Genomic DNA, 16574 nt, shown 5'->3' with positions numbered 1-16574 from the left:
TGATATATATTTTTAGTTCTTATTGTAAAGACTTTTGCTGTATCACCAGCATCTTAATGCTTGTAATAAAATCTTTAAGCACTTAAAATTGTCAATTAATAAAAATATTTTATTTTCTAGTAATATCTTTTACAACTTTGGAAGTGACAAACAGATTTAAGGGATTAGATCTGATAGAGTGCCTTGAAGAACTATGGACGGAAGTTCGTAACATTGTACAGGAGAAAATGATCAAGACCATCCCCAAGAAAAAGAAAGGCAAAAAGGCAAAAAGGTTGTCTGAGGAGGCCTTACAAATAGCTGAGAAAAGAAGAGAAGCTAGGAATCAGCAAACTAAAATGGACTGGAATGGGTGAATTTAACTCAGATGACCATTATATCTACTATTGTGGGCAGGAATCCCTTAGAAGAAATGGAGTAGCCATCATGGTCAACAGAAGAGTCTGAAATGCAGTACTTGGATGCAATCTCAAAAACGACAGAATGATCTCTGTTTGTTTCCAAGGCAAACCATTCAATGTCATAGTGATCCAAGTCTATGCCTCAACCAGTAATGCTGAAGAAGCTGAAGTTGAACGGTTCTATGAAGACCTACAAGACCTTTTAGAACTAACACCCAAAAAAGATGTCCTTTTCATTATAGGGGACTGGAATGCAAAAGTAGGAAGTTAACAAACACCTGGAGTAACAGGCAAATTTGGCCTTGGAATACGGAATGAAGCAGGGCAAAGACTAATAGAGTTTTGCCAAGAAAATGCACTGGTCATAGCAAACACCCTCTTCCAACAACACAAGAGAAGACTCTACACATGGACATCACCAGATGGTCAACACCAAAATCAGACTGATTATATTCTTTGAAGCCAAAGATGGAGAAGCTCTATACAGTCAACAAAAACAAGACCAAGAGCTGACTGTGGCTCAGATCATGAACTCCTTATTGCCAAATTCAGACTTAAATTGAAGAAAGTAGGGAAAACTACTATACCATTCAGGTATGACCTAAATCAAATCCCTTATGATTATAGAGTGGAAGTGAGAAATAGATTTAAGGGCCTAGATCTGATGGATAGAATGCCTGATGAACTATGGAATGAGGATCATGACATTGTACAGGAGACAGGGATCAAGACCATCCCCATGGAAAAGAAATGCAAAAAACCAAAATGGCTGTCTGGGGAGGCCTGACAAATAGCTGTGAAAAGAAGAGAAGCGAAAAGCAAAGGAGAAAAGGAAAGATATAAACATCTGAATGCCGAGTTCCAAAGAATAGCAAGAAGAGATAAGAAAGCCTTCTTCAGTGATCAATGCAAAGAAATAGAGGAAAACAACAGAATGGGAAAGACTAGAGATCTCTTCAAGAAAATCAGAGATACCAAAGGAACATTTCATGCAAAGATGGGCTTGATAAAGGACAGAAATGCTATGGACCTAACAGAAGCAGAAGATATTAAGAAGAGATGGCAAGAATACACAGAAGAACTGTACAAAAAAGATCTTCATGACCCAGATAATCACAATGGTGTGATCACTGACCTAGAGCCCAGACATCCTGGAATGTGAAGTCAAGTGGGCCTTAGAAAGCATCACTACGAACAAAGCTAGTCCTGGAGGTGATGGAATTCCAGTTGAGCTATTTCAAATCCTGAAAGATGATGCTGTGAAAGTGCTGCACTCAATATGCCAGCAAATTTGGAAAACTCAGCAGTGGCTACAGAACTGGAAAAGGTCAGTTTTCATTCCAATCCCAAAGAAAGGCAATGCCAAAGAATGCTCAAACTACCACACAATTGCACTCATCTCACACGCTAGTAAAGTAATGCTCAAAATTCTCCAAGCCAGGCTTCAGCAATATGTGAACCGTGAACTTCCTTATGTTCAAGCTGGTGTTAGAAAAGGCAGAGGAACCAGAGATCAAATTGCCAGCATCTGCTGGATCATGGAAAAAGCAAGAGAGTTCCAGAAAAAACATATATTTCTGCTTTATTGACTATGCCAAAGCCTTTGACTGTGTGGATCACAATAAACTGTGGAAAATTCTGAAAGAGATGGGGATGCCAGACCACCTGATCTGCCTCTTGAGAAATTTGTATGCAGGTGAGGAAGCAACAGTTAGAACTGGACATGGAACAACAGACTGGTTCCAAATAGGAAAAGGAGTACGTCTAGGCTGTATATTGTCACCCTGTTTATTTAACTTATATGCAGAGTACATCATGATAAACGCTGGGCTGGAAGAAACACAAGCTGGAATCAAGATTGCCGGAAGAAATATCAATAACTTCAGATATGCAGATGACACCACCCTTATGGTAGAAAGTGAAGAGGAACTAAAAAGCCTCTTGATGAAAGTGAAAGAGGAGAGTGAAAAAGTTGGCTTAAAGCTCAACATTCAGAAAACAAAGATCATGGCATCCGGTCCCATCACTTTATGGGAAATAGATGGGGAAACAGTGGAAACAGTGTCAAACTTTATTTTTTCTGGGCTCCAAAATCACTGTAGATGATGACTGCAGCCATGAAATTAAAAGACGCTTACTCTTTGGAAGGAAAGTTATGACCAACCTAGATAGCATATTGCAAAGCAGAGACATTACTTTGCCAACAAAGGTTCGTCTAGTCAAGGCTATGGTTTTTCCTGTGGTCATGTATGGATGTGAGCGTTGGACTGTGATGAAGGCTGAGTGTTGAAGAATTGATGCTTTTGAACTGTTCTGTCGGAGAAGACTCTTGAGAGTCCCTTGGACTGCAAGGAGATCCAATCAGTCCATTCTGAAGGAGATGAGCCTTGGGATTTCTTTGGAAGGAATGATGCTAAAGCTGAAACTCTAGTACTTTGGCCACCTCATGCAAAGAATTGACTCATTGGAAAAGACTCTAATGCTGGGAAGGATTGGGGGCAAGAGGAGAAGGGGACGACAGAGGATAAGATGGCTGGATTGCATCACTGACTCGATGGACATGAGTCTGAGTGAACTCTAGGAGTTGGTGATGGACAGGGAGGCCTGGCGTGCTGTGATTCATGGGGTCGCAAAGAGTCAGACACGACTGAGTGACTGATCTGATCTGATTACCCTGCAAAAAAGAAAATCCCTATCTTTAAAGCAAACTTCATATATATTTCTTATACTTATATATATTTCTTATACTTTTTGTAATTTTTTAAAATATTGTTATTTTTGAGACTCTAACCTCTACTCTAGATTTTTAATCTTTGCTTTATGGTATTTGTTATCAATTTTGTACATTTAAGAATCCAACCTTCAGTAGCCATTTTTAGGAGTGTGATTACTGGCTTGATTACTCTCTTCCCCTTTTGACTCTCTTTATTCTCCCCCAGGCCACCTCTATCTCCTCCCTTCCCCTTCTCTTCTCTACCCAACTCTGTCAATCTCTGTGTGTGTTACGGGCTGTGGAGAACACTTAGGGAACAGAGTACTGCCTAGATCTATCTCTCTCCTTTTGATCACCCCCTTCTTCTCCTCCTGCTCACCTCTATCTCCTTCCTCCCTCTTCTCTTCTCTATGTAACTCCATGAACCTCTCTGAGGGTTCCAGACTGTGGAGAGTACATAGGGAATTGTTTACTGAGATAGGGAGGAGATAGCTAGATTGCTCTCTCCGCTTTTGATTCCCCATCTTCTCCTCCTGGTCACCTCTATATCCCTCCTCCCTCTTCTCTTCTTCATGTAACTCTGTGAACCTCTCTGGGTGTCGCTCACTGTGGAGAATCTTTTCACCATTAACCTAGAAGTTTTATCATCAGTGCTGTATGGATGGAGAAGTCTTGAGGCTACTGTAATAAGAAGACTGCAAACTAGGGGCAGGAGGCTTAAGCCCCAAACCTGAGAACACCAGAGAACTCCTGACGCCAGGGAACATTAATTGATAAGAGATCATCCAAAAGCCTCCATACCTATGCTGAAAGCAAGCACCACCCAAGAGCCAACAAGTTCCAGAGAAAGACACACCACGCAAATTCTCCAGCAATGCAGGAACATACTCCTGAGTTTCAATATACAGGCTGCCCAAAGTCACACCAAAACCATAGACATCTCAAAACTCACTACTGGACACTTCATTGCACTCCAAGGAGAAGAAATCCAGTTCCACCCACCAGAACACCGATGCAAGCTTCCCTAACCAGGAAACATTGACAAACCACTCATCCAACCCCACCCACAGGGAGGAACCTCCACAATAAAGAGGAACCAGAAACTGCTAGAATACAGAAAGGCCACCCCAAACACAGCAATCTAAACAAGATGAAAAGGCAGAGAAATACCCAGCAGGCAAAGGAACATGATAAATGTCCACCAAACCAAACAAAAGAGGAGGAGATAGGGAATCCACCTGAAAAAGAATTCAGAATAATGATAGTAAAAATGATCAAAAATCTTGAAATCAGAATGGAGTTACAGATAAATAGCCTGGAGACAAGGATTGAGAAGATACAAGAAATGTTTAACAAGGACCTAGAAGAAATAAAAAAGAGTCAATATATAATGAATAATGCAATAAATGAGATCAAAAACAGTTTGGAGGGAACCAACAGTAGAATAACGGAGGCAGAAGATAGGATAAGTGAGGTAGAAGATAGATGGTAGAAATAAATGAAGCAGAGAGGAAAAAAGAATTAAAAGAAATGAGGACAACCTCAGGGACATCTGGGACAATGTGAAATTCCCCAACGTTTGAATCATAGGAGTCCCAGAAGAAGAAGACAACAAGAAAGGCCATGAGAAAATACTCGAGGAGATAATAGGTGAAAACTTGGCTAAAATGAGGAAGGAAATAGCCACCCAAGCCAAGAAACCCAGAGAGTCCCAAACAGGATAAACCCAAGGCGAAACACCCCAAGACACATATTAATCAAATTAACAAAGATCAAACACAAAGAACAAATATTAAAAGCAGCAAGGGAAAAACAACAAATAACGCACAAGGGGATTCCCATAAGGATAACAGCTGATTTTTCAATAGAAACTCTTCAGGCCAGAAGGGAATGGCAAGACATACTTACTTTACCCAGCAAAGATCTCATTCAAATATGAAGGAGAAATCAAAAGCTTTACAGCAAGCAAAAGCTGAGAGAATTCAGCCCCACCAAACCAGCTCTCCAACAAATGCAAAAGAATCTTCTCTAGACAGGAAACACAGAAAGGGTATATAAACTTAAACCCAAAACAACAAAGGAAATGGCAATGGGATAATACTTATCAATAATTACCTTAAATGTAAATGGGTTGAATGCCCCAACCAAAAGACAAAGACTGGCTGAACAGATACAAAAACAAGACACCTATATATATTGTCTACAGGAGACCCACCTCAAAACAAGGGACACATACAGACTGAAAGTGAGGGGCTGGAAAAAGACATTTCACAGAAATGGAGACCAAAAAAAAAAAAAAGCAGGAGTAGCAATACTCATATCAGATAAAATAGACTTTAAGACAAAGGCTGTGAAAAGAGACAAAGAAGGACACTACATAATGATCAAAGGATCAGTCCAAGAAGAAGATACAACAATTATAAAATATATATGCACCTAACATAGGAGCACTGTAATATGTAAGGCAAATGCTAACAAATATGAAAGGGGAAGTTAACAATAACACAATAATAGTGGGAGACTTCACTGCCCCACTCACATCTATGGATAGATCAACTAAACAGAAAATTAACAAGGAAACACAAACTTCAAATGACACAATGGATCAGTTAGACCTAATTGATATCCACAAGACATTTCACCCCAAAACAATGTATTTCACCTTTTTCTCAAGCGCACACGGAACCTTCTCCAGAATAGATCAGATCCTGGGCCATAAATCTAGCCTGGTAAATTCAAAAAAATTGAAATCATTCCAAGCATCTTTTCTGACCACAATGCAGTAAGATTAGATGTCAAATACAGGAAAAAAACTATTAAAAATCCCAACTATGGAGGCTAAACAACACGCTTCTGAATAAAAAACAAGGTGGAAGAAATCAAAAAAGAAATCAAAGTAGGCATAGAAACGAATGAAAATGAAAACACAACAACCCCAAACTATGGAACACTGTAAAAGCAGTGCTAAGGGGAAGGTTCATAGCAATACAGGCTTACCTCAGAAACAAAAAAAAGTCAATAAATGACCTAACTCTACATCTAAAGCAACTAGAAAAGGAAGAAATGAATCCCAGGGTTAGTAGAAGGAAAGAAATCTTAAAAATTAGGGCCAAAATAAATGCAAAAGAAACAAAAGAGATCATAGCAAAAATCAACAAAGCCAAAAGCTCGTTCTTTGAGAAGATAAATAAAATTGACAAACTATTAGCCAGACTCATCAAGAAACAAGGGGAGAAGAATCAAATCAACAAAATTAGAAATGAAAATGGAGAAATCACAACAGACAACATGGAAATACAAAGGATCATAAGAGACTATTATCAGCAACTATATGCCAATAAAATGGACAACTTGGAAGAAATGGACAAATTCCAGAAAAGTACAACTTTCCAAAACTGAACCAGGAAGAAATAGAAGACCGTAACAGACTTATCACAAGGATGGAAATTGAAACTGTAATCAGAAATCTTCCAGCAAACAAAAGCCCAGGACCAGACAGCTTCACAGCTGAATTCTACCAAAAATTTAGAGAAGAGCTAACACCTATCTTACTCAAACTCTTCCAGAAAATTGCAGAGGAAGGTAAACATCCAAATTCATTCTATGAGGCCATCATTACCCTAATACCAAAACCAGACGAAGATGCCACAAAAAAAGAAAACTACAGGCCAATATCACTGATGAACATAGATGCAAAAATCGTTAACAAAATTCTAGTAAATAGAATCCAACAACACATTGAAAAGATCATACATCATGACCAAGTGGGCTTTATCCCAGGAATGCAAAGATTCTTCAATATCTGCAAAACAATCAATGTAATACACCACATTAACAAATTGAAAGATAAAAACCATATGATTATCTCAATAGGTGCAGAGAAAGCCTTTGACAAAATTCAACATCCATTTATGATAAAAACCCTCCAGAAAGCAGAAACAGAAGGAACATGCCTCAACATAATAAAAGCTATATATGACAAACCCACAGCAAACATTATCCTCAATGGTGAAAAATTGAAAGCATTTCCCCTAAAGTCAGGAACAAGACAAGGGTGCCCACTCTCACCACTACTATTCAACATAGTTTTGGAGGTTTTAGCCATAGCAATCAGAGCAGAAAGAGAAATTAAAGGAATCCAGATTGGAAAAGAAGAAGTAAAACTCTCACTGTTTGCAGATGACATGATCCTCTACATAGAAAACCCTAAAGACTCCACCAGAAAATTACTAGAGCTAATCAATGAATACAGTGAATTTGCAGGATATAAAATCAACACACAGAAATCCCTTGCAATCCTATACACTAACAACAAGGAAACAGAAAGAGAAATTAAGGAAACAATTCCATTCATAATTGCAACGAAAAGAATAAAATACTTAGGAATAAATCTACCTTAAGAAATAAAAGACTTATATATAGAAAACTATAAAACACTGATGAAAGAAATAAAATATGACACAAATAGATGGAGAAATATGCCATGTTCATGGATTGGAAGAATCAATATAGTGAAAATGAGTATACTACCCAAAGCAATCTATAGATTCAATGCAATCCCTATCAAGCTACCAACAGTAGTTTTCACAGAACTAGAACAAATAATTTTACAATTTGTATGGAAATACAAAAAGCCTCAAATAGCCAAGCAATCTTGAGAAAGAAGAATGGAACTGGAGGAATCAACCTGCCTGACTTCAGGCTCTACTACAAAGCTACAGTCATCAAGACAGTATGGTACTGGCACAAAGACAGAAAGATAGATCAATGGAACAAAATAGAAAGCCCAGAGATAAATCCATGCACCTATAGTCACCTTATCTTTGACAAAGGAGGCAAAAATATACAATGGAGAAAAGACAATCTCTTTAACAAGTGGTGCTGGGAAAACTGGTCAACCACTTGTAAAAGAATGAAACTAGAACACTTTCTACCACCATACACACATACAAAAAACTCAAAATGGATTAAAGATCTAAACGTAAGACCAGAAACTATAAAACTCCTAGAGGAGAACATAGGCAAAACACTCTCTGACATAAATCACAGCAGGATCCTCTATGTCTCACCTCCCAGAATATTGGAAATAAAAGCAAAAATAAACACATGGGACCTAATTAAACTTAAAAGCTTCTGCACAACAAAGGAAACTATAAGCAAAGTGAAAAGACAGCCTTTAAAATGGGAGAAAATAATAGCAAACAAAGCAACTGACAAAGAATTAATCTCAAAAATATACAAAAAACTCCTGCAGCTCAATTCCAGAAAAATAAACGATCCAATCAAAAAATGGGCCAAAGAACTAAACAGACATTTCTTCAAAGAAGACATACAGATGGCTAACAAACACATGAAAAGATGCTCAAAATCACTCATTATCAGAGAAATGCAAATCAAAACCACAATGAGGTACCATCTCACACTGGTCAGAATGGCTACTATCCAAAAATCTACAAGCAATAAATGCTGTAGAGGGTGTGGAGAAAAGGGGACCCTCTTACACTTTTGGTGGGAATGCAAACTAGTACAGCCACTATGGAGAACAGTGTGGAGATTCCTTAAAAAAAAACTGGAAATAGAACTGCCATAGGACCCAGAAATCCCACTGCTGGGCATACACACTTAGGAAACCAGAACTGAAAGAGACATGTGTACTGCCATGTTCATGGCAGCACTGTTTATAATAGCGTATATACACACACACACACACACACACACACACACACACACACACACACAGAGTTTATAATAGCCTATAAGCAACCTAGATGTCCATCAGCAGATGAATGGGTAAGAAAGCTGTGGTACATATACACAATGGAATATTACTCAGCCATTAAAAAGAATACATTTGAATCAGTTCTAATGAGATGGATGAAACTGGAAACTATTATACAGAGTGAAGTAAGCCAGAAAGAAAAACACCAATACAGTATACTAACGCATATATATGGAATTTAGAAAGATGGTAACAATAACCCTAAATGCAAGATAGCAAAAGAGACACAGATGTATAGAACCGTCTTTTGGACTCTGTGGGAGAAGGCGAGTGTGGGATGGTCTTAGAGAATAGCATTGAAACATGCATATTATCATATGTGAAACAGTTCGCTAGTCCAGATTTGATGCATGAGACCGGGTGCTCAGGGCTGGTGCACTGGGATGACCCAGAGGGATGGGATGGGGAGGGAGGTGGGAAGGGGGTTCAGGATGGGGAACACATGTATACCTATGGCTGATTCATGTCAATGAATGGCAAAAACCACTACAATATTGTAATTAGTCTCCAATTAAAATAAATACATTTAAAATACATTGAAAAAAAAAAAAGAAAATTTACTCAAAACAGCTCATGGATTTAAATGTATAACCTATACCTATGAAACCTTTAGGAAAAAAAGAAAACAAAACACCGTGGGAAAAATTCTTCCGGATTTAGAGTTTGGCAAAGAATTTAGACTTGACACCAAAAACACAATAAAGGAAAACAACTTCATCAAAATTAAAGTCTTTTGCTTAGCAAAAGACCCTGTGAAGAGAATGAAAAACTACAAAGTGAGAGAAGATATTATCAAGCCACATATCCAAAAAAGGACTAATATCTAGAATGTAAATGCTCTCAAAACTCAATAGTAAACAAAAAATCCAATTGGAAAATGGGAGAAATTGTGAAGACATATCACCCAAGAAGATAGCCAGATGGTAAATAAGCACATGAAAATATGTTCAACATCATTAGCCATGAGGGAATGGCAAATTAAAATCACAGTTGAATACCAATACACACTTATCAGGATGACTAAATAAAAAATAATGACAATCCCAAATGCTGATGAGAAAGTGTAGAGACTGGCTTGCTCATACATCGCTGGTGGGGATGTATAATAAATTGGCACAGCCTCCTTGAAAACAATTTGGCAGTTTCTTAAAAAATTAAATACGCAACTTCCAGCAATTGCATTCCTAGGCATTTATCCCAGAGAAATGAAAACTTGTGCTCAGACAAAAACCTATAAATGAATACTTATAGAAGCTTTATTTATAATAGCTAATAACTGGAAACAACCAGGTATCTTTCTTTGGGTGAGTGTTTAAAAAAAATTGTGGCTATTCTATATCATGGAATACTGCTCAGCTGCAAAAAGAAACAAACTACTGCTATATACACACCCAGCTGAATGACTTTTCAAAGAATTATGCTGAGTAAAAAAATTCCCAAAGACAAAAAAACCCCCAAAATTAATACACAGAAATCTCTTGTATTTCTACACACTAACAATGAAAAATCAGAAAGATAAATTAAGGAAGCAATCCCATTCACTCTTGCAACAAAAAGAATAAAATACCCACTTAAGGAGACAAAAAACCTGTACTCTGAAAACTATAAAATCAAAAAATCAAATTTTGATTTGAAAAAAAATCAAAGATTACAAAAACAGATGCAGAAATATACTACACTCTTGGATTTGAAGAATCAATATTATGAAAATGACTATACTACCCAAAGTAATTTACAAATTCAATGCAGCCTCTATCAAATTAAAATAGCATTTTCCACAGAATTAGAAGAAAAAAATTTACAATTTATATGGAAATATAAAAGACCCTGAATAGCCAAAGCAAGCTTGAGAAAGAAAAATAGAGCTGGAAGAATCAGGCTCCCTGACTTCAGATTATGCTACAAAGAAACAGTAATCAAAATAGTATCATACAGGCACAAAAACAAATATAGATCAATGGAACAGGATAGAAAGTCCAGAGATAAACCCATAATCCTGTGGTCACCTAATCTATGACAAAGGAGACAAGAATATATAATGGAGAAAAGACAGTCTCTTCAATAAGTGGTGTTGGGAAAACTGAACAGTTGCATGTAAAAGAATGAAATTAGAAATTCTCTAATACTATACACAAAAATAAACTCAAAATGGATTGAAGATCTAAATATAAGACTAGATATTATAAAACTCTTAGAGGAAAATATAGGCAGAACCTCTTGGATGCGAATGGCAGCAATATCTTTTTCAATCCATCTCCTATAATAATGAGAATCAAAAATAAGCAAATGGGACCTCATTAAACTCAAAAGATTTTGCATAGCAAAGGAAACCATAAACAATATGAAAAGACTACCCACAGAATGGGAGAAAATATTTGCAAACAAAGCATCCAACAAGGAATTATTCTCCAAAATATACGAGCAGATCATGCAGCTCAATTTCCAAAAAAACAACCCAATAAAAAAAAATGGGCAGAATATCTAAATACACATTTCTCTAAAGAGGACATACAGATGATCAAAAAGCACATGAAAAGATGTTCAACATCACTATTTGTTAGAGAAATACAAATCAAAATTACAATGAAGTATCATGTCACATCAGTCAGAATGGCCATCATCAAAAAGTGTACAAACAAATGTTGGAGAGAGTGTGGAGAAAAGGGAACCCTCCTACACTGTTGGTGGGGATGTAAATTGGTACATCCACTATGGAGAACAGTATGGAGGTTCCTTTAAAAACTAAAAATACAGCTACCATATGTTCCAGAAATCCCACTCCTGGGCATATATCTGGAGGAAACCATAATTTGAAAAGATACATGCACCCCAATATTCATATCAGTGCTATTTACAGTAGCCAGGGCATGGAAGCAACATAAAAGGCCATCGACAGAGGAATGGATAAAGATGTAGTACGTATATACAGTGGAGTATTGTTTGTTGTTGTTTAGTCACTAAGAGTTGTGTCCAACTCTTTTGTGACCCCATGGAGTGTGGCCTGCCAGGCTTTTGTGTCCATGGAATTTCCCAGGCAAGAATACTGGAGTGGGTTGCCATTTCCTTCTCTTCCTTCGCCACAGGATCTTCCTGACCCAGGGATTGAACCTGCATCTCCTGCACTGGCAGGTGTGTTCTTTGACACTGAGCCACCAAGGAAGCTCATTCAGTCATAAAAAGAATAAAATAATGCCATTTGCAGCAACATGAATGGACCTAGAGACTGTCATGCTAGGTGAAGTTAAGTCAGAAAGAGAAAGACAAATATTCTATAATATCACTCATATGTGCAATTTAATCTATAAAAGACAAATGAATTTATTTCAAAAACAGAAACAGACTTACAGATATGGAAAGCAGGCTTATGGCTACCAAAGGGAAAACATGGGGGGAAGGGATAAATCAGGAACTTGCGATGAATACACACACACTACTAAATATAAGATAGATACCCAAAAAGGATCTGCTGAATAGCACAGGGAACTCTACTCAGTTTTCTGGCATAACCTATATGAGAAAAGAATCTAAAAAAAGAGTGGATATATGTATAGTGGATATATATATCCACTATATATATGAGTGGATATATATATATATGCGTGTATATATATATATATATATGTATAGCTGAATCACTTTGCTTTACACCTGAAACTAACACAACATTTTAAAAATCAACTATACTCCAATAAAATTAAAACATAAAAAATCATGATTCTGGGACATCATTAAATTTTATCTTGCCCTTTTAATCCATAATTAAATAATTTTGGTGTTCTATTTTTGAATATTTAAAATAAACCTTACTGTGAAATTTTATATATGAGCTACTGGAACTCAAATTAACATAGTCTTCATTATCATGGCTTATAATACTTACCTTTAAGTGTGGCTGGTGGGGTTTTGGTTGTAGTGAAAGTATAGATACCAGACAGTGGCCCCTCACCAGCTTCATTACATGCTTGGATTTTAAATTTATATTGTGTATGTTCACTCAATCTTTGTACCTTGTGACTTTGACAAGGTCCATGATAAATAATAGAAAATCTGGAAATGGGAATCGAGATGAAAGGAAGCAATATTATTAATCAACTGGCCCACAGGTACAAATAACTCTATATGACTGACTTAAAACTGTTTTTAAAATTACAATAAGCCCTAAATAAATAATCTTGAAGCCATAAAGGTAAAACACTAAAGAAAAAAAAATCAAATTGTAAATATCACAATGTGAAGGTGCAGGCTTTCATATTTCTTTGGTAACTCTATATTCCATAGTATTGATATCTGTTGTATAAGGGAAGAAATGTTTTGAAAGAGGCAAAAATAGAGAGCTGAATTATCAGTAAGAATTTAAGAAAGTATTGCTAGCATGTTAATGGGATGCTTTAAACTTTATTAGTTCATTGAAACCACTTTGGATTATGAATTAAAATAGGAAAATTTAAAATATTTTTATTATGATACATGCTAAATAGTAAAAAATAGTTTACCTGTCAGATCGATCTCCCATTAATAAATTATAGCTTGTAAGGTTAGAAAGTAATCTTTTGCTTGAAGAGTTACCCCATTTCAGTTTGAGGCTCTGGTGCCCATAGACCACACAGTCAAGTCGTGGAGGCTCAGGTGGCAGTGGCTTGGTTTTGGTTCTTATTGATTGGCTGAAAGGGCTTAGTCCATAATGATTGATAGCTTGAATTCTGATTCTAGTTGTGAGAAAAAAAAATAAACTGTATTAATTTAGATTTAGAAAAGAAAATACATTGCTACATTTAAGTTAACCCCCTAGTAACTCTATGTAGGATATTAACTATTATATTATACTAATTGTTAGAGACAAATTTCTGAAACAAAAATCTTGAATTTGCACAGTCAGTATTGACAATTCTTAACGAGGAGGAGAAACTGACTCTTAGTAATGCCCAATTTTTCTAAAACAATAGAAATCTGTTTCAAAGAAAATGCTATGTAGATTGTATAAACCTACAAATGTAAAACTGCTCAAAAGTCTCAAAAAGCTTTCCATCTACCTAAGTAAGATATACGGAGAAGGCAGTGGCACCCCACTCCAGTACTCTTGCCTGGAAAATCCCATGGATGGAGGAGCCTGGTAGGCTGCAGTTCATGGGATCGCTACGAGTCAGACAAGACTGAGCAACTTCACTTTCACTTTTCACTTTCATGCATTGGAGAAGGAAATGGCAACCCACTCCAGTGTTCTTGCCTGGAGAATCCCAGGGATGGAGGAGCCTGGTGGGCTGCCGTCTATGGGGTCACACAGAGTCGAATACGACTGAAGTGACTTAGCAGTAGCAAGTAAGATACAAGCAACTTACCTGTATGTGGTATCAGGCTGTAGATTTTCCAGAAGACATTCTGTTACTCTATTAACAGTCAAAATTTTTCTGTCTCCATATTCAATGTTATAGCCGGTGATTGCAGAACCATGGCAATCTGGTTCCTCCCACTGAATAGCGATGCAAGATGATGCCAATTTGGCAGGAACTTTGTTTTCAAATTCTTGTAACACTGTTACTACTGCCGGTACAGTTGCTGGTGTGGTTACTATGCCAGTTTCTCCAAACATTCCAACTCCAACTATATTTACAGCCTGAAAAAGTATATTCTGTTAGAGATTCATTATTACTTTGCTTTTGTACATAAACCATTTTGTTGCATAGAAACAAATTTTGTTTTTTTGTGTGTGTATGTGGTTTGGATTTTGCTTGTGGCTTTATTTTCACATGTGAGATCTTTTCATACCCAAGAAACGAGGCCTTGCCTGAGTGACATCACATTTGCAAGAATGCATGCCCTCTTGCCCTTCTTTACAATTTTTATGGATCTCTCTTAAGAGGAAGCAGAGAGAACATTGGGAATGGGAGTCACATGTGATTAGTTTTCTCATTTCTTTGTATATACAAATTCACAAAATAAACTTTCTTAAACTCCAATTCTAATAATATGGAATAAAAATTTTAGATATAATTGACACATAACATTGTGTAAGTTTAAGATGTGTAACATTGATTTTATACATTTATATATTGCAATATGAAACAATATGGTTCTAAGATGCTGACATATACACGGAAATCTGTAGGTTGCATATTTAAGAAAGTGAAGAGTCTAAAACTGGGAAGGTAAATGAAGAGAGCTAATACGGACAGTTCAGGAAAAATATACCCAAACCAAACTCATTTATCCCGTCAAGTTCAGTTCAGTTCAGTCGCTCAGTCGTGTCCGACTCTCTGTGATCCCATGAATTGCAGCATGCCAGGCCTCCCTGTCCATCACTAACTCCTGGAGTTCACTCAAACTCACGTCCATCGAGTTGGTGATGCCATCCAGCGATCTCATCCTCTGTCGTCCCCTTCTCCTCCTTGCCCCCAATCCCTCCCAGCATCAGAGTCTTTTCCAATGAATCAACTCTTCGCATGAGGTGGCCAAAGTACTGGAGTTTCAGCTTTAGCATCATCCCTTCCAAAGAAATCCCAGGGCTGATCTCCTTCAGAGTGGACTGGTTGGATCTCCTTGCAGTCCAAGGGACTCTCAAGAGTCTTCTCCAACACCACAGTTCAAAAGCATCAATTCTTTGACGCTCAGCCTTCTTCACAGTCCAACTCTCACATCCATACATGACCACTGGAAAAACCATAGCCTTGACTAGATGGACCTTTGTTGGCAAAGTAATGTCTCTGCTTTTGAATATGCTTTGTAGGTTGGTCATAACCCTCCTTCCAAGGAGTAAGCGTCTTTTAATTTCATGGCTGCAGTCACCATCTGCAGTGATTTTGGAGCCCAGAAAAATAAAGTCTGACACTGTTTCCACTGTTTCCCCATCTATTTCCCATTAAGTGATGGGACCAGATGCCATGATCTTCGTTTTATGAATGTTGAGCTTTAAGCCAACTTTTTCACTCTCCTCTTTCACTTTCATCAAGAGTCTTTTTAGTTCCTCTTCACTTTCTGCCATAAGGGCGGTGTCATCAAACTTTCTTCCTTTTCTTTAACTTGTAGTTTCTATCTCTGTTGGTGGTAGCCCAAAATCCACATCTATTCAAGTTTCATCGACTTTGTAAAATTTTTTATTTTGAGATCATTGTAGATTCTAGTGTATCCTTCAGCCACTTTCCCCAAAGGTAATATTTTGCATAACTATAGTACAATATTATAGTCAGGAAATTAACATTAATACATTCCATCGATGTTACTCAGATTTCACCAATTTTACATGTGCTTATTTGTGTGTATATTTATTTCTATGACATTTTATCACATGTGTAGCTTCATGTAATCCTCAACCCAGTTAAGATAGAAGCTCCATCACAATTTACCCTTTTATAGCCTCAATGATCTTTTCTCCCTCCCCCTTTTTTCTAAGCCTTAACAACCAGTAATTTGTTCTTCATAAATATAATTGTGTTTTTTCAAAAACATTATTTACAAAAATGTAAACAGAATAAAGCAGTATGTGAATTTTTCAGATAGGTATTTTTTAGTCAGCATAATTCTGTGATCCATAAAAGCTGTTGTGTGCATCAATAGTTTGATTCCTTTTATTTTCAAATAGTTAGCCATGGTATGGATGTAGTACAGTTACTTTAATCATTTACTTGTTGAAGGACATCTGATCTGTTTCTAATTTTTTGTCCTTACAAATAAAAGTTCTATGAACATC

The 16574-nt window shown here is 37.0% G+C and overlaps 1 protein-coding gene across 1 annotated transcript in view; it reads right to left on the bottom strand.

Annotated features, from left to right (window-relative positions):
* Window positions 1-16574, bottom strand: part of LOC519208 (fibronectin type III domain containing protein 3C1) — a 66754-nt gene that overhangs the window by 5827 nt on the left and 44353 nt on the right. The window contains exons 22-24 of the mRNA XM_024988398.2: window positions 14230-14504; window positions 13387-13599; window positions 12774-12940 (exon numbers count right to left, since the gene is read on the bottom strand). Coding sequence (XP_024844166.1) covers window positions 12774-12940; window positions 13387-13599; window positions 14230-14504 — 655 coding nt within the window. The remainder of the gene's footprint in view (window positions 1-12773; window positions 12941-13386; window positions 13600-14229; window positions 14505-16574) is intronic.

This window comes from Bos taurus, chromosome X (genome assembly GCF_002263795.3).
Source record: "Bos taurus isolate L1 Dominette 01449 registration number 42190680 breed Hereford chromosome X, ARS-UCD2.0, whole genome shotgun sequence".
In the NCBI taxonomy this organism is placed as follows: domain Eukaryota; kingdom Metazoa; phylum Chordata; class Mammalia; order Artiodactyla; family Bovidae; genus Bos; species Bos taurus.
Note: the sequence above shows the minus strand (reverse complement) of the source record. Positions and strands in the feature narration are given on the sequence as shown.